The sequence below is a fragment of the Quercus robur genome, chromosome 11 (genome assembly GCF_932294415.1).
Source record: "Quercus robur chromosome 11, dhQueRobu3.1, whole genome shotgun sequence".
In the NCBI taxonomy this organism is placed as follows: Eukaryota; Viridiplantae; Streptophyta; class Magnoliopsida; order Fagales; family Fagaceae; genus Quercus; species Quercus robur.
Window position 1 is genome coordinate 6,395,172 of NC_065544.1, and position 23,734 is coordinate 6,418,905.

Here is a 23,734-nt window from a genome sequence, read left to right on the forward strand (position 1 = left end):
TTGACCAAACATTCCACCAAACTACCTACCCTGGCTTCAATTATTGGCAGGAACTATGAAGTATGACACGAATACTTCTGTGTTCTCTCATACTATGTTATATGCAGCTAGTTATGCACAATTTCACATTTCAGTTCGGTGCTGACAAACATATGACCATTTATATCCATCTCCCTTAACATGACACTGTTGGTTCTCCTCTTCTTTTCCATGTTGCATGTTCGCTTCCTACTTTTCATGAAATAGTTCAGGTTCTTGCTTCTTTGATGGAGCTTTTACGGAACTCAGTGTTGTTCTGTGAATGCTCAATTGCTTTGCTATTTGGTGAATATCTCAAGGAAACCTCCAAAAAACATTCGGGCTCTCAAAGGTATTTCAACACTCCATGTTTAATGTTTATAATTGTTTACTTTGTCATTTATTTATTTATTTTTTTCAGTTTAATTTTGATACCGAGATTGATAGAGAAATATTTATGGATCATAGTATAGTTAGTAGGATTGTATGAAGAAGTGTCTGTAGGTCTTTCAATATTACAATTGTTAGAATAATGATTAATAAATGATTAAATTTACAATTTACTAATAGAGTAAACTTTTTGAACAATCAGTAATTTATCAACAATATCAAAAGAATTCTAAAAATTATTCTTGGAAGGACAAAATTTAGACACAGTTCTTTAGGTGCTGTAACTTAGGTTCCAATCAAATTCAAACACATGGTTGCTTTGAATTTAATTATTATTGGGAAAGAAGAAAGATAAAACATGGCAGTCATATGTTTGAATTTAACTGTTGAACCTAAGGTACAATATTTAAGGCACTTTACCTAACTTATGCCCTACTTGGAAATTATATTTTCCACAATCCAAACTGACCTTTATCAGCTTTCACAGAAATTATGGAAACAAAATGTTAAGAATTACTGAAACACTAGAAACAGAATTAGTGAAAGTGGGAAAGCTGCTTCATCTTAAATAGATGTAACTTATTTAAAGCCATTGCTGTAAAATGTAAGTAGATCGGGAACCTCCATTAAGACAAGTCATTTTGACTTAGCATAATGCTATGAACTGCTTGTTTTTCTTTAAAACTATCTATGGTGATGCTGAAGTTGTTGCTTTTCCAAAGGTGGTGTTGGTTTTCCATAGGGAGAGGACTTCAAGCCCTCTAAATGTTCTATGCATTCTAAACATATCTCAATGCATATATACAAAATATGACAATCATGATTAGTTTCTTCTGTATTTGTTTCCCTAGATGGAAGACCAGAGCCTGGTGTACACAGTGGATGAAGCACTTGCTGCTATGGGATTTGGAAAGTTCCAGGCTCTTGTGCTTGTTTATGCAGGACTGGGTTGGTTTGCTGAAGCAACAGAGATGATGCTTATCTCTTTTGTAGGATCAGAAGTTAAGTCTGAGTGGGGACTTTCCTCAAGCGAAGAGAGCCTATTATCGACCGTTGTTTTTGCTGGCATGCTAGTTGGAGCATATGCATGAGGCGTTGTATCAGACAACTATGGAAGAAGGCAGGCCTTTCTCTTTCAGTATTAATTTAGGCATATTCAATGTTATGAGTACGATATATGTGAATCAATTCATGGCTTATCAAGAACATGATAACTTATTATGTTAACGACAAGTGATCCAATTAATTCTGGCAGTTGATCATATGTGCATAATTCAATTGAAAGAATAAGTGCAATTGGTCTTTTTGCTTATTCTTTTTTGTATCTTTCAAAATTTTGAATTACTGTTTAGAATGGTTGATGAATCAAAAACTTCCTTAAGAGAACTTTATTTTTTTCCCCATATGATGAACCCAACTTTCAATGAAATTTGGGGATACATTTGTCACATTTACAACTGTTTAAAATGGAAATCTATTCAAGCTAAATGTTAAAATTAGCTGCCTTTTCTTTTCTTTTTTTTGGGGGGGGGGGGGGGGGGGGGTGGGGCTATCAGAGCTTTGTTTTGGGAAAGTACTGATATTTATTATTTGTGAAGTTGTGAATTATAATGAATTCTAGTGCCAGTATAAGGAAAATTTTGACGCTGGGTATGCCAAACTTTATTCTTCAAAAAGACTCATCGTTAAAGACTCTTGACATTTTGCTATCCTTGTATGAGTTTAGCCTTATGTTCTTCACTTTTCCTTTTCAAGAGGGGTTTTCTTGGCACAGCTATGCTAACTAGTGGAGCTGGGTTTTTAAGTACCTTCTCCCCAAACTATATATTATTTTTGATTTTTCGTTTTTTGGTTGGCATTGGCCTGGGTAGTGGTTCTGTATTCGCATGCTGGTTTCTAGAATTTGTTCCTGCTGACAATAGAGGCAAATGGATGGTTGTCTTTTCATCTTTCTGGACATTTGGAACAATTTTTGAGGCTGCACTTGCATGGGTATGTTTTTCATCTTTTCTCTTTTAAAAAATTTGTGATGAACCATTTGTAAGGAGTTATTCAGATGGGTTATCCCATAACCCAATAAGTAAATGTTAGAATAATTGGTAGGTGATTAAATTCACCATTCCCTATCAGCTTAAATTTTTGGAACAGATGGTTGATATTATGATACTAGTGCAGGTAGTCATGATTTCAAACTATGCCTCCTCTCTACCTCCCAATTAAAAATTCCTTGTGGGCACTACTAATTAGAATAATGATTAAGTGATTAAATTTATTATTTCCTATCAGTGTAAGCTTTTGGGACAAGTGATAGTTTATAAATGGATATACAAAGTATTGCAATTGTTGAAAAGCACGGTTTCACCAATAAATTGAAGGAAACTAAATGACTTCAAACTCTTATCTTGCGGTCTTGTGACAATTTATGATTGAAATACTGTTGGCCAGAATATAAAGACACCGGGAGAATATGCAGCTTAATTATGTCATTTTTATTGTAGATAGTCATGTCAAGATTGAGTTGGAGGTGGTTACTGGCATTCTCTTCTTTACCATCATTTGTTCTGCTTCTCTTTTATAGTCTTGCTCCAGAATCTCCAAGGTATCTGTGTGTGAAAGGTAATACTACTGATGCACATTGTATTATGGAGAAAATAGCTCAACTAAATAAAAAAAAGCTGCCTTCTGGCCTTCTTGTTTCTACTATAACAGACAGACAAGATGAAGAATTTGCTCCAAAGGAAGATGTCCCTTTACTCTCATCAACTAGAAAGAATACTGAGGAAAATAAAAATTGCCTGTCACCAGTATTTATGCTTTTCTCATCAAACTTAACTCGAGCAACCCTTCTCCTATGGACGTTTTATTTTGGAAATGTATTCTCATATTATGGTATTATTTTGCTGACGTCTGAGCTAAGTAGTTCGGAAAGCAAATGTGGCTCAACCATGTGGCATCCAGAAAATCTCCAGGATGCTAGCCTCTACATAGATGTATTTATCACTAGTTTGGCAGGTACTCTAAGTCTGGTTTCTACTTTCTTCTAGACAACTTTGAAATTTTATCCATAACTATTTCAGATTCCTTCTAATATAATTATTGATAAGGTATAACTCAATGTTATTTTCCAGAGCTTCCTGGACTTCTGCTATCAGCGATACTTGTGGATAGAATTGGCCGCAAGCTATCCTTCATTATTATTCTTACCCTAGCTTGTATATTCCTTCTGCCACTGAGGTTTATTTACCTATGAAGATGAGCAGCCAGCACAGCTGGAAATATCCCCAATAGTGTCTTCCACCTTCTCTTTTGTTATGTAGTTTGTTACAAGATCTAGTCAGTATAAAAGTGCAAGTATTTTATGCATTGATTCTCTCTGCCTAGTAAAGGGGCAAAGAAAATGTGTGTGTGTGTGTATTTTGCGTCAACCAAAGAAAATGTTTCTTCAGTTGGACTTTGTACTTGTCCAGCATCTTCATCCTCTCTCCAGAACCATTTAGGCGGTCTGGGAATAGATTGGTTACATGGCGTTTGGAACACTAAACAAGTCAACTGTAAACTATTTTTAGTTGACTGTAGGAGATCAATTTTTCAAATGTGTTTTAATATATTCTCTGGTTTAGTGATCCTGTTGAAGGGTTTAATCTATGTTTCCAATTCCAAGGAGGATCTCCAGCTGCCCTTCATGATCTGTAGTATCTATATTAAGTATTTAAAGAGGTTGATGCCATTACTTATAAAGTTAAATTACTCATTTTTCTTCAACCAGCTTCTCGACAGTACTAATCATGTAGAAAGCTATTATTGAATTCAAATTGACTAAGTTATTAGTACTCATTTTTTCTTTATTTTTGAAGATATACTCAACTTCTGTGAGGACAACTGGGATCGGAGTTGCAGGTGCTGTGGGAAGAATTGGTGGAATGATATGCCCCTTAGTAGCAGTTGGATTGGTGACTAGTTACCATCAAACAGCTGCCATTATTCTATTTGAGGTTGTCATTGTTCTCTCAGCCATCTGTGCTTTTCTCTTCCCATATGAAACCAAGGGACAGGAATTAATTGACACTGTAGTTGTATCAAAGTCAAAAGAAGCACTATTAGTTGGTGATTAGATTATACCCTTACACCAATGTGTGACAAATGAAAAGAAGAAGAATAACAAGAAGCTTCACATGTTTTTTTTTCTTATTACACCTCAGTTTACTGCAATAATCACTCCCCCAAATAGTATTATTTATTCATAATGTATGTGTAATTATTGTTCTAATAAAATCAGTTAAGCTGAAATGTAAGTGTCATCCTGTGCGGTAAGCTCTCTAAGTTCTCTCTGTCCCTTCAAATGTCTCATTTTTCTCTCAAGTCTTTTAAGCTGCATTACATGGCATTTTTCTGAGCAGTAATAATTTTTCATATAGGACTAAAAAAAATATGATTAGCTGCTTTATCATGCCTCAAATTGTCTTTGATTTTTTGGCCCCCGTTGCTTTCACATAAGAATGCCATTACACATTAGCACTGGTACGATGCTACCCCTATCGTGATGATTCCTATTTTTGAATAACTACAGGCATATGCATGAATGGTTCAAGACATAAGTCATGAATTGCAGAAACACAACTTTTAAAGTATCTCCAATGTATTTTGAACTATTAAACAACTGATCTACAAACTGGAAAGAAAACTCCAAATCCGGAAGCAATTAAAAACAATACAATGCTCTTACTAACAGTTGAAACCTTTGATTTGTGGAACATATTGAAGGCAAGCCAAGATGCCTTTTCAAGAGAATTCGTTGCAAGAAAAATTCTGTTTCACAAATGAGACCATAACCCAAAACATAGGAGCCCTGGTCTCTGCTCTCTGGCACTACATGGAATAGTGAATGAGTAGTCAATTAGATGGTTGTGCAGGTTGTGGTTCTTGTTTTGTTCTCACATGTGACTTACTTCCATCCTGTGGGGTGGTAAATGGGACTTTGAATCTTAGGGATGGCCATCACTAAGGGGAGCTGGTATGTGGTGTTTCAGTTACATGTAGCATCTCGCTCACATTATGTGGGTCCTACAGATGAATGAGGCCCACACAAGGTGAGTGAGATATATAACCCTTTCAACTAAGGGATCAGCAGGGGTGGGATTTGCCCAACCTGAATCGGGGGCAGATGCGAGTATTGATCTATTGCCTTGAACCCATCCTTATCTTAGGAAGAAAAACATAAATTTTCTAAAAATTTAAAAATTTATATTTTATTTTCCCCAGCCCCACGTTTTACCTTTCACCCCATATCTCTCTCTCGCTCATTAAAACCATCGCTGCTGGAACCATCAATTGTCATTGGATTCTTGAGAGTTTTGTCAAATGAGAAATGGGCAATGAAATCATTTGTAGAAATTGTTTCAAATTCATACTTTGACTAGGTTTGGGTTTTCTTAGTAGAAAGAAAGTCTATTAGTTATCAAAAGTTTGCATTGACACGTTGAGGAGTAACTTTGTAAAAATTTCATATAGCATGTTCAAAACACCACTTAACTTAAAAGTTTAAACCAATAAATTTGGATCTAACAATGTTATAATAACCATTCACATTCATTATTATAATTCAATATGAGAATTTACCATTTAATCACACATTAATATTCCAAAACCACTTAATCCAAAACTCAATCACCAAGTAAAATAATTCAATGAAAAAACTCAATGAAGTAATAAGTTGTTTTATATTAAAAAGTATATAATCCTACAATAGGATGGTCCCACGAGCTTCACAAGCCTTGTCTGACTTCAAACTGCACAATATTTCGCTCCCATTGCTGCAAGGTGTCGTTGGACAAGTACAAGCTCAAGCTCAGTGGTCTCCACCTCCCATGGACTGTTTCAAAGTTAATTTTGATGGGGGCCACATTTCCTGAGTTGGGCAAGGCAGGGCTGGGTGTAGTAATCCGAAACTGGCAAGGGAATATCATGGCTTCCCTCTCAGAACAAGCCCCACTTCCTTTCTCTTCCGATATCGTCGAAGCTATGGCTGCTGCTAGGGCGATTTCATTTGCTCAGGAGCTTGGCATCAGACCTTTCATCCTTGAAGGAGATTCGGATGTGGTGATCAAAACCTTTATGGCTACAGAAGATTCTCTCTCTTCATTCGGTCACATCATTTCTTTGGCTAAATCCACCTTAAACACCAACGAGTGTATTTCTTTTTCTCATCCTTTTAGGAGTGGTAATAAGGTTGCTCATAACCTGACTAGACATGCTAGACATGCCAGAGGTTTGTCTGTATGGATGGAGGATGTCCCTCCCCACCTTTATTCTGTACTTTTCGTCGATTTTGGCTAATAATATTAGTTGTCTTCCAAAAGTAAAAAACAAAAAGGAGCAAAAATACACTTTAGCCCCTTATACTAGGGGTAATATCAGTTTGCTCCCAAACTTTTTCTTCTTCTTTTCTTTTTTTTTTTTTTTTTTTTAGGGGAACTGCCAATCTTTTCTAATGTTACCCTATTGTGTATTTTTTTTATAGATATAATAGAATTTCAACTTATGACATTTGCTTCATGATTATTGCTCTTTATCATTAAGTCAAGATACCAATTAGTTTTTGCTGTAGACCGAGTTTGAACCACATCTCTTTTTCGTTGACAAGATATTTTACCAGTTAAACTAATCAAAACTTAGTAGAAGTTTTTCCAACATAGTCAATATTCAATAACACAATAAGCGATTCTTTTGCACAATATGTAATAATGTATGGTTTTGATAAATCCAAATTTCATTCATCCAAAAAAAAATGTTGAATTACCGATTATCCCAAAAGTTTAAGTTATTGGGATATAATAAATTTAATTATTTAACCATATATTTTTAATACTCTTTCTCACGTGTGGACTGAAACTATCTTTTAATAGGTGAGGCCTAACATGTGAGAATTTAAATGAGAGGTAGAGTGGAAGAAATAAGGATCAAATTCAAGATCTCTTATTCTGATATCATGTTAAATTACCGATTGTTCTAACTTTCAAAAGCTTAAACTATTAGGATATGATAAATTTAATCATTTAACCACATACTGGGCATAAAAAATATTTGGTGGTTAGACAAAGAAGTCTATAGGAGAATCAAGAGCAATTATAGAAGGAATATGTGGCTCATTTGGAAAAACTTCTAAGACAAAGGAGGTAGTCAGGGAGGCACTGAAGTGAGAGAGCTCAACAAAGGAGCATTGTTCCCAAAAGACAACATTTCGGAAGACATAAAGACGATAAAAGACAAGATCATAACACTGATACCCCTTTTGAGTTTCGCCATAACCAAGAAAACAACAAAGCCTAGATCGAGGCTCAAGTTTATTGTGCTCATGTCGAAATAGAATGAAACAGGTAGAGCTGAAGAAGCGTAAGTGGTGATAGTCAGGAAATGATCCAAAAAGGTGCTCATATGGGGTTTGATTTTGGACGACTGTGTTATGAATGCGATTAATAGCATGAACAACATGAAAAGCGGTCTCGCCCCAAAAAGGAGCAGGAACTTTGGCAAAGAAAAGAAGAGCATGAACAGTGTCAAAAATATGACAAAGTTTTCATTCAGCTCTACCATTTTGCTAAGAAGTATTTAGACAAGTTAGGTGATGAATAGTGTCATAGGAATGCAAAATAGCTTGAAAAGCATGTTAAATATATTCAAGAGCATTGTCAGATCAAAAATTTTTGATGCATTTGGAAAATTGAGTTTCAACAATTTTTGCAAAATTACAATAAAATATACATGAGTAAGAGGCAGAGTGTGCAGTACAAATATGTGTGCTATATAAAATAAATAAAGTGAGCCTAAGGCCCATAGCCTATTACACATTAACCAAAAAAAAAAAGGGGGTACTCACCAATCAATTAACCTTCTATGTGTTACACGAGGGTGACGGATTTCCAAAAGATTACTTGACCAAACCAGTTTTTACTTTACTTTTTAGTTATAGGGTAGGGAGGTGGAGGCTTTATTAATTAATTAATACATACATGACCAAAACTAGTTTTTACGGCAAGGGGTTTCCAAAAGATTGCCTCAAAGTCCAATATATGTACAAGTAATCTCATGGACATGTAAAAATGCATAATTTTGTGCCACAACTTGCCACGTGGCGAGTTATGAGTGGTAGAAGTGTGTCTCCATATAATCCACCATCACACATCCACCAATCAAAACTCGTCACATGGCAAGTTGGGGCACAAAATTGACCATTTTTATGTGTCCACAACATTACTCTATATGTACATATGCCACCCACGTCATCATTTTATTGACGCTACCTAACGGTCATAGCTTAATTAAATCCTCAATACTCAAACACAATGGTCCTTTCAAAAAAAAAAAAAAAACCAAACAAACAAACACAATAGTTAGTTTCAGGCCACAAAATCAAATCTCATCTCCTTTAACTCTTCTCCCACCGACACATACGCTGCCGCAAATGTAGCTGCTGGAGCAAGAAGAACTCTGAGAATAATAAGATTCAGGTATATGTCTTCTCGCCACTTTTTATTTTTATTTTTATAATTTAAATAATTACTTCCTTATTTATCCTACTAGTTTAGAAAATTCAAAGAGAACTTATAGACTTGGTGGAGTAGTATTTTTAAGAAGCAAGTAGAATGAGGGTTGTAAATAATACAATGCATAAGGCTTAAAATGATCTTGTTTAATTTCAAATCAATAAACTTAAACTTGCTGAAATTTCAGATCAGTCAAAAGATATGCTTGCTACTAACAAAATTACAATTTTTACAAGCTAAATTAGTCATAAGATATGCTTTCTAGATGTTCCAGATCTGTTGGTGAGAATGTCAAACTAGGATTGATGATAAAAAAAAAAAATAATAATAATAATAATAATAATGTCAGACTAGATTGATGACAGTAAGCATGACTAAAAGTTCACCATGAAGTTTGATATTTCTATTGCTTTGTTGTGTAGTTGTGCCCTTCGCTTTGTAATGACTTTTTAAGATTCAAATGGGTTTTTAAGTGTTTTTATTGTCTGGATTTTTCTGTTAATGTTTGCTGCAGCTTATTCTCAATTTTTTTTTCTCAGGTAGATGGTTTTGAATACTTAAAAGGAAAACTGCACTACCATCTTGACTGAATTCTCGGGAGTATGTGGCCAGAGTTAGTGAACAATCTGTCATTGTATGCCGACATGGAAATGAAGCCTAAAAATCCTGTATTTTGGAGAACTGAATCATGAACAAGGCAGTTTTTATGGCAAGGTGAAGGGTTTCCAAAAGAAGTTTTTAAGCGAAGTTAGGGAATTATTGCCTTAATCTGTAGAACAAAATGATGAGCATCAGCATCAAGTCTAATTCCATAGTCATTCCAAGCGAGCCTACTCCAAGTGGCCTATTGCAGTTATCTGAGAGTGATCAAGTAGCGCAGTGGACTCATGCACCAGCCATACACATTTACAAATCCAACAACAACAACAACAACATCCCATTTTCATTTGAGAAGATGAAAAATGCCTTAAGTCGTGCATTGGTTCACTTCTACCTCCTTGCTGGCCGGCTACGCTGGATAGAAGGCGGCCGGCTAGAACTTGATTGCAATGTAATGGGAGTGCAAATATCGGAAGCTTATGCTGACGCAAAATTGGATGAACTTGGTGATTTTGCACCAACTGGTGTAGTCGAAGATCTTGTCCCCAAGATTGATTATACTACTCCAATTGAGGAGTGGCCTTTGTTCCTGGCACAATTGACAAGATTTAGCTGTGGTGGCATTTGTGTTGGAACAGCCGTATCTCATACCATGGCTGATGGACTATCTGCAACTAACTTCATCAACTCATGGGCAAAGTTGGCTCGAGGATGCGATTTGGAGGACAATGAGATACCATTTCTTGATCGAACTGTGTTGAGATCAAGTAAACGGCTTATGAAGCTGCGCTTTGATCACATAACGTACACCACAAAGTCACCACTCGTGATCGGGAGCTTGGATGCCAAGGAAGAGCAAAAGAAGGAAACTAGTGTGACCTTATTAAAACTTACTAGAGAGCAAGTTGAGGGACTAAAGAACAGAGCCAATAATGAAACCCCATATCAAGAAAATGGGGTGTCAACAATAAGGCCATATTCTAGATACGAGGCTATTTCTGGCCACATGTGGAGGTGTGCTTGTAAGGTACGTCGTGTAGCTGATCATGACAATCAACCTACAAGGGTTCGCATTTTAGTTGACGTTCGCAACCGGTTAAATCCACCTCTCCCTCAACAATATTTTGGAAACGCAATTTGTGCTACAGTGACATCAACATGTCTCTACGGCGACCTCTTGTCCAAGCCACTGGGTTATTCTGCTGGAAAACTAAGGGAAGCCATTGAGACAGTGACAGATGAGTATATAATGTCTAATCTTGATTTTATAGCAAGTCAGAAACATGTTGGTGGTCTGAGGAACAGCTTTCACATTCGAGGACTCGGTACAGAAGCACCTTTCTTAGGGAATCCTAACCTTTCTCTTGGTAGCTGGATGAATCTACCAGTCTATGACACAGATTTTGGATGGGGAAAGCCTACATACGTGGGTCCAGGGTTGTTAAATATGGATGGTAAATCATTTATTTTGCCAAGTCCCCTTAATGATGGATCTCTCATCATAGCATTTCGTTTACAAACACAACATATGGATTCTTTCAAGAAATTCTTCTATGAGGATCTTGCTATATGAACCGAAATATCTCAGGACAACACAGGACCAGCTGTGGATGTGCAAAGTTGCATGAGTGCTTGGACTCAACAAAGGATAAAAGCTGATGAAGTGGAGTTGGATGTGCTGGACTAGTTCTTAGTTATTTCGCAAGGATTGGTAGCAGTTGATTAGTTGATAGGATTTGTCAATAATGCTTCCCATCTTTTAGGAAGAAATGGTAGCAGAAGATTTAACACTAGTTGTTAATCTATTGCTATTTTAAATTATTAGATATGAATGGTTCCTTTAATTTAGAAGTAGCTGGATGAGACACATCCTATCTTTGTAGTTCTGCTATTTATGTAAGTTGATGTGCAAAATAATGGCAAGCAAATTTAAACCAAAATTTCTCTCTTTTGGAGGCCAGTTGATGATTCAAGATTTAGTTCTGCTATTTATGTAAGTTGATATACTTTGTCATTTGATATTTAAAAATATTTACTTATAGCGTTATACAAGCAAGAATAATGTTCGTATTTTGGAAGTCTTTAACTCTTAACACCTAGCTATATTCTATAGAATTTATTACAAACTAGTCTCAAACTCACGCGATGCGTGAAAATAGATAATTTTATTTTAGTCATGGTATAATATATAATTTGTTCTCTAAATTTTGAGGAAAATAATTTGTTCACCCAAAAACTCAAACAATTTCTAAAATTATTTTTCATTTATCTATCTCAAAAAATATATCATAATTTTATTATTTGGACTTATTTTTCCAATACAACTAAACTGTTTGAGTTTTAAATATATAATTCAAAATTTTCATTGTCTTAAAAAGAGATTATTATAATTATAATTTTTCTCATCATAGGAGTAGTTTCAAACTATCGATTGAATTTTGTTTACTAATATAGATGCATGAGATTGGAACTGCATATTTCTTAGACATTTCTAGAAGACTATACCATATTACAAATTTAATATTTAAAATAATATGTAGGAAAAAAGTAGACTTTATGTCTAAAATTGAACACTTCACCTATCGAAATGAAAGAAAATAATTTGTATAACAACATAAAGAGAACATGATCTAATTTTTTTTTTTTTAATGCATACAATTTTATTTATTAAGATTTAATTGTCTTTAAATGGATTTTCATATCGTATTTTTGTTGCTACGCTCCTGTTAAGCGTTCTCATTTGTTACATCATTGACCACATCATTATTCTTGTTATTATTTATATTTTACTTTTAATTTTTTGACAATATTAAATATATGAATATAATGGCTTTACAAATTCATATTAGGCAGTTTTAACTTTACATATTCATTTACTTTAATTTTGATGTTATAACTAAATAATAAATAAAAATAAAAATATTGTCTATACATATTCATCTTGGGAGGTTTAATTTTAATAGTTGATAGAGACATTCAAATACATAGCGAACATTGTATTTTGATATAAATTCAAAATTTCACTTCCAAAATAACTAAGTATTATGTCAAAAAAAAAAAAAAAATCAAACAAAAGCTAAAAGAGGGAGAGAGAAGACTTGTGGCAAAAAACTTTATAAAAATCAAACACACTATTAACCAATAATATTATATAAAAATACAATGATTCATCAACCTAAAGTAATGTTGCAAAAAAGAATAAATATTATATATATATATATATAGAGAGAGAGAGAGAGAGAGAGAGAGAGAGAGAGAGAGAGAGAGAAATTACCTTTTTCAAAAGAGAAATAGAAAATAAAATGAGAAAAAGAAGCATCAAAATAATATATATATATATATATATAGTCATAAGTCAAACACCAAATTATCCAAGCCATGATATATAATAGAATAACATTATATTCTTGTAAACTATATTTATATGCAATAGAATAAAATTTAACAATCACAAAAAAGAAAAAGAAAAAAGATAATAACTTAAAAATACAAAACCAAATTGCAATCCAAAGTAAAATTCTAAAGAACACATAAATACATCAATCTAAAGTAGAGATACCAAAAATAAAAAATTCACACAAAAATAAAAACGTGAGAGAGAGGGAGTAATAACCTTTTTCATGTGAGAAAATATGTATAAAATGTGAGAAAGAATGTCATATATATATATAGTAATAGAAAGAAAATAAGAAGAGTCAAAATAAAAGGAAGAGGAAGAGATAGATGAGAAGTGACATTAAGGTTGAGAGTAGTGGAGAATTGAAAAGGTAAAAGGGAAGTTATGGTTGGAAATAGTGAAGAGAAATGGGGGCAAATGATATGGCCGCTGATATGGCTCAATAGGAACGTAGCAACAATGAATGCTACGCTTCAACTTTTAGATATATATAGATTTGTGTTCATCGAACGGTCCAAATGACATTCTAACTCTTGAGTGGCTTGAATATACAATTTTTCATGTGCCACTAATTAGTTACAAAATGGGTGTATTTATAGTTCTATCAACACAAATTACCACCCCTACTTTCACTTTTGTGAGTTTGTCAAGTCCAGATTGTAAATGGATCAATTAAAATCGAACTTTAATTAAAAGAAAATATTTCATTAATATTATCAAAGTTAAACAATAAATAATAATTATAAAAAATCATATAACCACTTGGCGAAAAAATTTCATATAATAATGAATTTTTATTTTTGGGCACCAATTTATTCTTTTATATCAAATGACTACAGTCCATTTGTATTTCATTTTATTTAGCTTCCAGAATCAACTGTAAAAATGGATTTCATAAAAGGTTGAAGACCCAAAAAAATTTGCAAATAGCAAAAGCATATATATATATATATATATATTGTTTTACGTCAAGTCAAGTCATCAACTTGCTTATACTACATGCCGAATAAAAGATGAGCCTTAGAGCATTCTTATTAGGGATTCTAAAATTTTTAGCATTTAGCACTTCAAAAACCTACTTTATTTATTATACCATCTCACTTTAAGATACATCAAACATCTCACTATAGCCTGAATTGTATTTTAAAGTGGGATGTATAATAAATAAAGTAGGTTTTTGAAGTACTAAATGCTAAAAAATTTAGAATCCTTGATAAGAATGCTCTTAAAACAAGCTCACTGTAGCAGTATGCCCCATTTGAAAGCTTTGATGGTCATGGAGTTGCTTTTTTGGTGTTTTGATGCTAAAATTTAGCATATACCCCTTTTAGCATCCTTAATGGGAATGCTCTAAGAATACTAATCTTTTTTGTATTATATTCCTCTGACCAAACACAGCACTACCATCTGCTCTGGCTGTGACTCTATCATCACTCACTTCAAGAATTCTTATTTCTCTAGTAATCATGGTATGATCTCTTGTGTCCTTTTCTGCAGCTCATCTATTACACTATGTTTGGTTGGGGTGAAAATAGAGAGGATGGAAAACAGAGGGAGGAAAATATGGTGTAAAACACTGTTTTTCATTGTTTGGCAAAAGAAGGAAAATGCTGAGGATGGAAAACTCAGGAAAAAATTTTCTCTCCCGAGCCCACAATTTTCATCCTCCCAAATCGGGAGGAAAATTGTGGAGAGAAAAGTGCTCTCACAACACTTTTACAGAAATGCCCTCATAGCTACAAACACAACGGCTACAAACACAACAATCTTTCTCTCAAACATCTCTAAACTCAAGCATAATCAGATTATCAGAATACAAACTCAAAAACACAATTTTAAAATTAATCAAATCATAACAATAAAAACAAAAAAAACAAAAAAAAAAAGACAGAAAACAGAAGTCATTTGACCCATTTGGATTGCGTTGGGGACGAAGATGAGCGACGGCTCTGGCTGGGCCAATTGCTTTGGGACGAAGATGACCCATCTGGACTGCGTTAGGGATGACTGTTCTGGAATCAAGTAAAAAAAAAAAAAAAAAACAAAACAAAACAAAAAGAGCGAATTGAAGGGAAAAAAGAGAGAATGAGAGTGCTGGAAGCCTGGAACGTTCTTGAGACTTGAATGAGGGAGAAAAAGAAAAAGAAGGGGGTGGGGATAGAGATAGGAACGTGTGTGGAGGAGATAGCGTAGGAAAAAAAAAACGTATGGATAAAATGAAAAGAGAGAAAAGATAAATAATATAAAAAATAAAATATCCTATTTAAGAAATGTTACTACAATATTTTTACAATAAATTTTAAGTAACAGATTGTTATTAGTTAATATTGGTGAATAAAAAAATAATTTCACTTATATGTTCAAATTAGAACTAGTAACAACTTTCCACATAAATTTGTTATGAAAGTATTACGAAAAATGTTGTGGACATAACACTTCTCATTGAAAAATATAATTGTTGGTAAATTTTATATTATTTAATGAGTACAAATAAATCTATTTCTTACATATTATGTAACAAGGGTATAATAGTCAATTTATATAAACTATATTTTTTATCCTCTCCTTTTTCTCTCTAACCAAACAAAAGAGTTTTCCACTTTCTCACTTTTCCACTCTCTTACTTTTCCACCCCTCCAACCAAACACACATGAGGAAAAACCAAATCTTTTCTATCCTCCTATTTTTCCATTCTTTCACTAATTTTTCATTCTCCCACTTTTCCACTCCTCCAACCAAACAGACCCTTAGTCTTCAATTCTTGACAAAACGTATGATACAACTGGCCAAAATGGCCAACTACCATTGTTGGCCTAAAAATTTGGCGATCTACCACTATTTTGAAAATTTATGTATGTATCACTCTTTTAGAACTCGAGTTTGTGAAACTTGAGTTTGCCGTGTTATTTTTTATGAAACTCGAGATACATAAAAAATTGGTGGCTATTTTTCATGGAACTCGAGTTCCTAATTATTTCGCTAACAATGATAGATCATCAAATATTTCCGCCAAAGATGGTACTTGGCCATTTTGGGCTGATACAACTAGCCTATTTTCATATGCAGTTATGCACTATTTCACATATCAGTTCACTGCTGATAAACATATGACCATATGCTATTTGGTGTATGTGGTGGTGACAAGCTCAAAGAAACCTTCATAAAAATTCCAGCTCTCAAAGGTATTTCATCATTACATGTTTAATGTCTATATTGGAATACTTTTTCGACCTTTTCTTTTTTGTAAAGTTTAATTTGAGACTAAGATTGATAGAAGGAGAAATATTTATGAATCATAGTTTTGTTATTAGGAAAGTATGAAGAAGTGTCTGTTGGTCTTTGAAAATTATAATTGGTGATTACATAATTAAATGCACCATTTTCCAATAGCTCAAGCTTTTCTGACAATTAGTAATTTATCAACAATCTCAAGAGGAATTCTATAAACTAAACATGGTAGGGCAAAACTTAGGTATAGTTCCCCTATTAAATTCAAACCCATGGCTATATTGAATTTAATTGTCATTGGGAAAGATAATACTGTTTATGTTGCATTAGCCAACAGCTTGTCTCACCAACAAAGACTCCACTGAGGCTTCCCGATCCGTGGAATTTTCATACAAGACCGGGAAAGCCACTCTAAGAGATTTGTCCTCACACCAGCAATCATGCCAAAACTGAACTTGCTCCCCACTTCAACCTCAAACCTAATATGCTGACCAAACCTCTCACAATCCAAACTGACCTTTAGCAGCTTTCTTAGAATGGAAATGAAATGTTAAGAATTAATGAAACACAAGAAACTGAATCAGTGGAAGTAAGAAAGTTGCTTCATCTTAAAAAGCAGCAACTTTTTTAGAGCCATCACTGAAAATTGTAAATAGACCGGGAACCTCCATTAAGACAAGTCATTTTGACTTAGCATAATGCTATGAACTGCTTGTTTCTCTTCAACACTATCTATGGTGATGCTGAATTTGTTGCTTTTCCAAAGTTGGTGTTGGTTATGCACAATGAGCTGCTAAGCAGGACAGGATAGAGTGGAAGAAGAATTTAAACCCTCTAAATGTTCTATGCATTCTAATCATACCTCAATGTATATACACGAGATATGACAATCATGATTATTTATTTTTTTTATTTGATTACCTAGATGGAAGACCTGAGCTTTGTGTACACAGTGGATGAAGCACTTGCTGCTGTGGGGTTTGGAAAGTTGCAGGCTCTTGTGCTTGCTTATGCAGGATTTGGTTGGTTTGCTGAAGCAGCAGAGCTTATGCTTATCTCTTTTGTAGGACCAGAAGTTAAGTCTAAGTGGGGACTTTCCTGAAGCGAAGAGAGCCTATTATCGACCTTTGTTTTTGCTGGCATGCTAGTTGGAGCATATTCATGGGGCCTTGTATGAGACAATTATGGAAGGAAGCAAGACAATCCCTTTCCATTTTTTTTATCTTGTCTCAATACTAATTAAGGCATATACAATGTTATGAGTACGATATGTATGAATCAATTCATGACTTATCAAGAATATGAAAACTAATTATGCTAACAACAAATGATCTACTTTGATTAATTTAATTCTGGCAGTTGATCATACGTGCATAACCTCAAGAGAACTTTATTTTTTCCCCATGTGATGAACCATACTTTCAATGAATTTTGGGGATAAACTTGTCACATATTCCAACTATTTAAAATGGAAATCTATTCAAGCTAAATGTTAAAATTAGCTGCTTTGATTTTTCTCTTTTTTTTGCTATCAAAGCTTTGTTCTGGGAGAGTAATGACATTTAGTGTAGGTTTTACTGGCTAGAGGTGTTTTAGAAAGGTTCCCTATGTTATCCAAAAAAAGAACTCTAGTGCTAGTATAAGAAAATTTTGGCACTTGGCATGCCAAACTTTATTCCTCAAAAAGACTTATTGTTAAATACTTTTGACATTTTGCTATCCTTGTGATGACTTTGCTCAACCTTCTGTTTATTTAATACTCCCTTCAATTTTCTTTTCAGAAGGGGTTTTCTTGGCACAGCTATGCTTACTAGTGGAGCTGGGTTTTTAAGTACCTTCTCCCCAAACTACATATTATTTTTTATATTTCTTTTTTTGGTTGGTGTTGGCTTGGGTAGTGGGTCTGTATTTGCGTCCTGGTTTCTATAGTTTGTTCCTGCTGACAATAGAGGCAAATGGATGGCGGTCTTCTCAACTTTCTGGACATTTGGAACAATTTTTGAGGCTTCACTTGCTTGGGTATGTTTTATTTCCTAACATGTTCAGTTATAATTCAAGTTAACTCTCACTTACTCCTATCTTTATATATTTTATTTCCTTCTCCGATATTGACTTTCTTCCTTTCTTGATTTGATCATAGTTTCTGTCTTCAATGCTGCATTGATAATATGAGGTTCCCCTCTTTGAGGATTTTTTTACTTCACTTGAAATCAGAACAATTGTTTAAATCAAAGAAATGAGAATTGAAGGTGTGATATTCTAAAAGTTGAGACTGAAGGAATGAACTCCTTTTGGGGTGGGGTTGGGTCATACATCTATAAGGCTTCATCTACTTTTCTCCTTTTAAAACTGAAGTAGCAAAAAGAGATTTGAGGGATGAGCTTTGGGGATCCCAAACTTCAGTATTCTAGATATATATACTTAATCAAAGACATAACTTATGTATAATATGTTGTGATATAATTCTTGAACTTAAAAAAAATAAATAAATAAATAAAAAAAAAAAACTTTTTAATAAAATGACTTTCACTCATTACTATGAACTGCTTTAGTTGCAGGGACTTTTAAGGGGCCTAATCAGGCACCTCTTTGAACCAGAAAAGTTTCTGAAATTGCATAACTTTTATTCTCTGCAGCCACTAATAGTGGTATATATCACCTGCTTTTTTACTTCATTCATCTTTCTGTTCTATATATATATATATATATATATATATCAGCTGCCAAGGTCTAGTGTCCACTATCTCCATGTACCAAAGTTCCTCAATGTCGTTGAAAATAAATCTTTACCGTAACTGCATAGAAGTCTGTTTGACTGAGAATATGCAATGTATGATCTCCAAGTTCTTTTGTACTTCATACATTTTTTTCCTAGTAAATCTCTCTTATATATGCCAATGTTTAGATTATACTCTTCATACAGATAATCTCAAATGAAGTAAATATACTTCATTCTGTCAGAAGTTTGTGAAGGAAATGAGAAACAAGATTCATTCATCATTGGGATGATCTTCTTGAATCACACAGGGATAAGATGCATGTACACTTGTACCTTAAGCAGAATCCACATCCTTTTGTCTTGGATATAATCAATTAAATTTGAGATAGGCTTCATGACTATTAGGGGGAGATTGAAAACACAAAGAAGGGAAAGCGTTTTGCTTTTGTTCTGATGATGTGGCAAGCACACTGGAATGGGTTGATATTGTTTCTCATTCGCATTGAATTGATTTAATTAACTGGATGTATTTTTCTTTTTTCATTTACAAAATTTGTGATGAGCCATTCTTAAGAAGTTAAGCAGATGGGATATATCCCATAAGCCAATAAGTAGATGTCAGAATAATTGTTAAGTGATTAAATTCACTATTTTCCTATTAGCTTAAGCTTCTGGAACAGATGGTAGTTAATCATGACATTAGGTTTAGTGCTGGTAGTCTTGACTTCAAACCATGCCTCCTCACTACCTCCCAATCAAAATTAAAAATTCCATGTGGGCCCCACTACTTGAGGGCATATGAGCTTACATGTGAGGAGAGTGTTAGAATTATTGTTAACTGATTAAATTTATCATTTCCCGTCAGCTTAAACTTTTGGGACAAATGGTAGTTTATAAATTGATACACAAAGTATTGCAATTATTGAAAAGAACAGTTTCTCCAATAAATTGAAGGAAACTAAATGACTTCTCTAATTGATTATTTGATTGTCATGTGGAAAAAAACTCAGTTGATATAAGCTTCAGGTTATGTGTGTGTATATATATATATATATATAAGCTTCACTGCTTCTTTTGATTGTTAGAACTCTTATTGTGTGGTCTTGAGACAATTTAGGATTAACATACCGGTGACAAGGATATAAAGACACCAGGAATATATGCAGCTTAATTATTATGTCATTTTATTGTAGATAGTCATGTCAACATTAAATTGGAGGTGGCTACTGGCATATTCTCTTCTTTACCAGCATTTGTTGTACTTGTCTTTTATAGTCTTGCACCAGAGTCTCCAAGGTATCTGTGTATGAAAGGTAATACTACTGATGCACTTCGTATTCTGGAGAAAATGGCTCAACTCAATCAACAAAAGCTGCCTTCTGGCCTTCTTGTTTCTACTAAAACAGACAGAAAAGATGAAGAATTTGCTCCAACAGAAGAAGTTCTTTTACTCTCATCAACTAGAAAGAATACTGAGGTAGTAAAAAATTTCCTGTCAACAGTTTGTATGATTTTCTCACCAAACTTAACTCGAACAACCCTTCTCCTATGGATGTTCTATTTTGGAAATGTATTCTCATATTATGGTATTATATTGCTGACGTCTGAGCTAAGTAGTGGGGAAAGCAAATGTGGCTCAACCAGGTTTCATCCAAAAAATCTCCAGGATGCTAGCCTCTACATAGATGTATTTATTACAAGTTTGGCAGGTACTCTATGTCTGGTATCTAATTTCTTCTAGATAACTTCAAAATTTTATCAATAACTATTTCAGATTTTTCTAATCTAATTATTGATGAGGTATAACACAATGTTATTTTCCAGAGCTTCCTGGACTTCTGCTATCAGCAATAATTGTGGATAGAGTTGGCCGCAAGCTTTCCTTCATTATTATGCTCACCCTAGTTTGTATATTCCTTCTGCCACTGGTCTTCCATCAGTCTGCAGTTTTAACAACAGGATTATTGTTTGGAGCTCGCATGTGTTCCATGGGATCCATCACAGTTGCCTATATATATGGCCCGAGGTATCTTCCATGATTCCTTTTGAAAGAGTTTTTGTTTTGGACTTGATTAATAGTCAAGATATTTAATGAAATTGACATGGAAAGATATATCTTAAACATAGGGAAATGAGACAAACACATCCAGATAGAAATTTCCAAGTCTTGCAAAATATTATCTTTTTTTTTTTTTTTTTTTTTTTTTTTCATCCTGCATTCATTATTGTAATCTGCTTCAACTGTGAGGGTTATCTACTTGTGAAGATGAGCAGCCAGCAGAACTGGAAATATCCCCAATAGTGTTTGCCACCTTCTCTTTTGTTGTATGTGGTTTGTTACAAGATCTAGTAAGGATAAAGGTGCAATCATCTTATGCATTGATTATAATAAAGTGGCATAGAGAGTGTTTTTTTTTTTTTTTTTTTGCTTATTTGTAGAAAATGTTTCTTCAGTTGGGCTTTGAACTTGTCCAGTGTCTTAATCCTCTCTTCAGTACCATTTATGTGGTGTTTGCTATCCTTCGGGAATATGTTAGTTACATGGGGTTTGGAACACTAATAAAGTCAAAAGTGAACTATATATAGTTGACTGAAGAAGATCAATCTTTCAAAATTGTATTTTATTTATTTATATTCTCTGGTTTAGGAATCCTGTTGAGGGGGTTAATCTATGTTTCCAGTTCTGAGAAAGATCTGAAGCTGCACCTTCATGATCTGTTCTATCTCTATAAAGTATTAAAAGAGGACTATGCCATTACTTATGACGTTAATAGTTAAATTACTCAGCTTTCTTCCCCCAGCATCTCTACAGTACTAATCATGTAGAAAGCTATTATTGAATTCATATTTACTAAATTATTAGTTTCCTTTTTTTTTTTTTGGTTGAAGATATACCCAACTTCTATGAGGACAACTGGGACCGGAATTGCAAGTTCTACGGGAAGAATTGGTGGAATGGTATGTCCCTTAGTAGCAGTTGGATTGGTGACTGGTTGCCATCAAACAACTGTCATTATTCTATTTGAGGTTGTCATAGTTCTCTCAGCCATCTGTGCTTTTCTCTTCCCAGTTGAAACCAAGGGACAGGAATTAAGTGACACCATAGGTGTATCAAAGTCAAAAGAAGTTCTTGTAGTTGATGATTAAATTATACCCTTGCACCATTGTGACAAAGGAAAAGAAGAAGAATAAGAAGCTTCACATGGTTTTTCTTATTACTTAGTTGACTGCAAAAATCACTCCCCAAATAGTACTATTTGTTCAAAATGTATATGAAATTATCTTTATTTTGTTCAGAATGTATGTGTAATTATTGTTCTAATAAAATCAGCTGCTAAATGCACGGGTCATCTTGAGCTCCATGTTCATTGTCCCTTCAAATGTCTCAGGTTTCTCAAGTCTTTTAAGCTGCATTACATTACATGACATTCTTCAGAGCAGTAATTTTGAGAAACTGTGAGGGCAGGGCTCAAACATTTTAAATAAAGCTGTCACACAACTAAACTCAGTTGATATGATATATGGATTGCAAAATACAAATTCAAAAGTCTCTGACCTACAACTTTGTGTATGAATTGCAAATTCATCATAAGTTATGGTTTATTATAGGAAGATAAATTTGAAACTATCTCCAATGTATTACAGATAATGGATTTTTGGTTTATTATGTATAATGATCCAAAACACCCAAACGAATTGTAGACCCATATACTTATAGAACAAGCATACTAAGCTTGGGTTAGTCTAGGTTTCTCTAGTATATTGAAAGCACTTAACAATCGCACAACATATTGATCAATCTTTGTCCTTTGAATCGTAAAACAATCAAAAAGTAAAGGAATGTCCAAAGTGGCCTCGACCTGCGAGGGTGGCTGAAGGGGAGCTCCAGTCCTTCTGCTAAATAGTTGACTCAACACTTCTTGTGGATGACTCAGTTATCCTCTACTCATGTGGAGCAACAACAGTTGTCACAGCTGACCTCTATACACATGAGACCATTGGAATTTGGATTTTTCAGCCTTCCCCAAAAGAGGGAATTTCTTTTGATCAACAGAGACCCTGACTCTACGGACTTGCTTCACTAACAGCTTAAGATGTAGCCTTTTAAGGGCTTTCTTTGTGGACATAGGTCGTGAAGCCTGAACCTCTTACTTCCGTTTTCTCTAGAATATCTACACCAACTTATATTCCCTTTATTTTACAATGTTCAGCATGAACCATCCAACATCTGACCTACAAAATCATAGGGAAGCTTCAAGTCAGGAAGAAATTAGAAAAAATGCAATACTATTATTTTGGAGAAATTTTCATATGAGACGGGTGTATGAAAATTTATAGTTGAAACCTTTGAGACATGATTTACAGCATTATTAGCTTTTTGTTTTTAGCGAATAAAAGTTGACATGTAATGTTTGTTCAGTATTATGGAGGTAGCTACTGGGTGGTCAGCAAACCAAAATGTTTGATAATAACTCGATAATATGGGTCAAGATTGATAAATTAGCACTTTGTCGCTAAATTTGGTACAGAAAATCTGTGTATGTTTAACGTGGACTTTCCCCTTTAGCCTAAAACATTCTGCTTCAAAAATGAGACCATTAGTTAGCTAATTGGGGAGGTTGTGGTTCTCGTTTTGTTCTCAAATAAGACTTACTTCCATGTTGTAGCTTGGTAAAAGAGGCTTTGAATCTTGTAGTTTTGGTTCAGTCTGAATGTCATACAATCTTGAGTAGGGATGGCTATCACCAAATGAATTGTAGAAATCAAGTTGTAATTGGTGGAGCATAAAATGGGATATAAAAGTGAAACAGAAGATTTGTATTCATATAAAAATAGTGAATA

General features: G+C 34.1%; 2 protein-coding genes across 7 annotated transcripts; both read left to right on the top strand.

Annotated features, from left to right (window-relative positions):
• On the top strand, window positions 1-21,077 carry LOC126707696 (organic cation/carnitine transporter 7-like). 5 transcript variants are annotated; one of them, XM_050407553.1, is made up of 6 exons: window positions 1-370; window positions 1,260-1,528; window positions 2,309-2,400; window positions 2,911-3,024; window positions 20,206-20,601; window positions 20,717-21,077. In XM_050407553.1, the coding sequence occupies exons 3-6, from the start codon at window positions 2,397-2,399 to the stop codon at window positions 20,929-20,931; spliced, it is 729 nt and encodes a 242-aa protein (XP_050263510.1). In that variant the 5' UTR covers window positions 1-370; window positions 1,260-1,528; window positions 2,309-2,396; the 3' UTR covers window positions 20,932-21,077. The 5 variants fall into 5 exon arrangements, with proteins under 5 accessions (XP_050263510.1, XP_050263508.1, XP_050263509.1 ...); XM_050407551.1 differs by having other exon boundaries at window positions 2,907-3,024; window positions 20,717-21,075; XM_050407552.1 differs by lacking the exons at window positions 1-370; window positions 1,260-1,528; window positions 20,206-20,601; window positions 20,717-21,077 and adding exons at window positions 3,118-3,420; window positions 3,537-4,700 and having other exon boundaries at window positions 1,958-2,400; window positions 2,907-3,024.
• LOC126707695 (spermidine hydroxycinnamoyl transferase-like) lies at window positions 8,777-11,496 on the top strand. 2 transcript variants are annotated; one of them, XM_050407547.1, is made up of 2 exons: window positions 8,777-8,912; window positions 9,463-11,496. In XM_050407547.1, exon 2 carries the CDS (start codon window positions 9,730-9,732, stop codon window positions 11,119-11,121), a length of 1,392 nt encoding a protein of 463 aa, XP_050263504.1. In that variant the 5' UTR covers window positions 8,777-8,912; window positions 9,463-9,729; the 3' UTR covers window positions 11,122-11,496. The 2 variants fall into 2 exon arrangements, with proteins under 2 accessions (XP_050263504.1, XP_050263503.1); XM_050407546.1 differs by having other exon boundaries at window positions 9,488-11,496.
• Window positions 21,078-23,734: the final 2,657 nt, after the last annotated feature.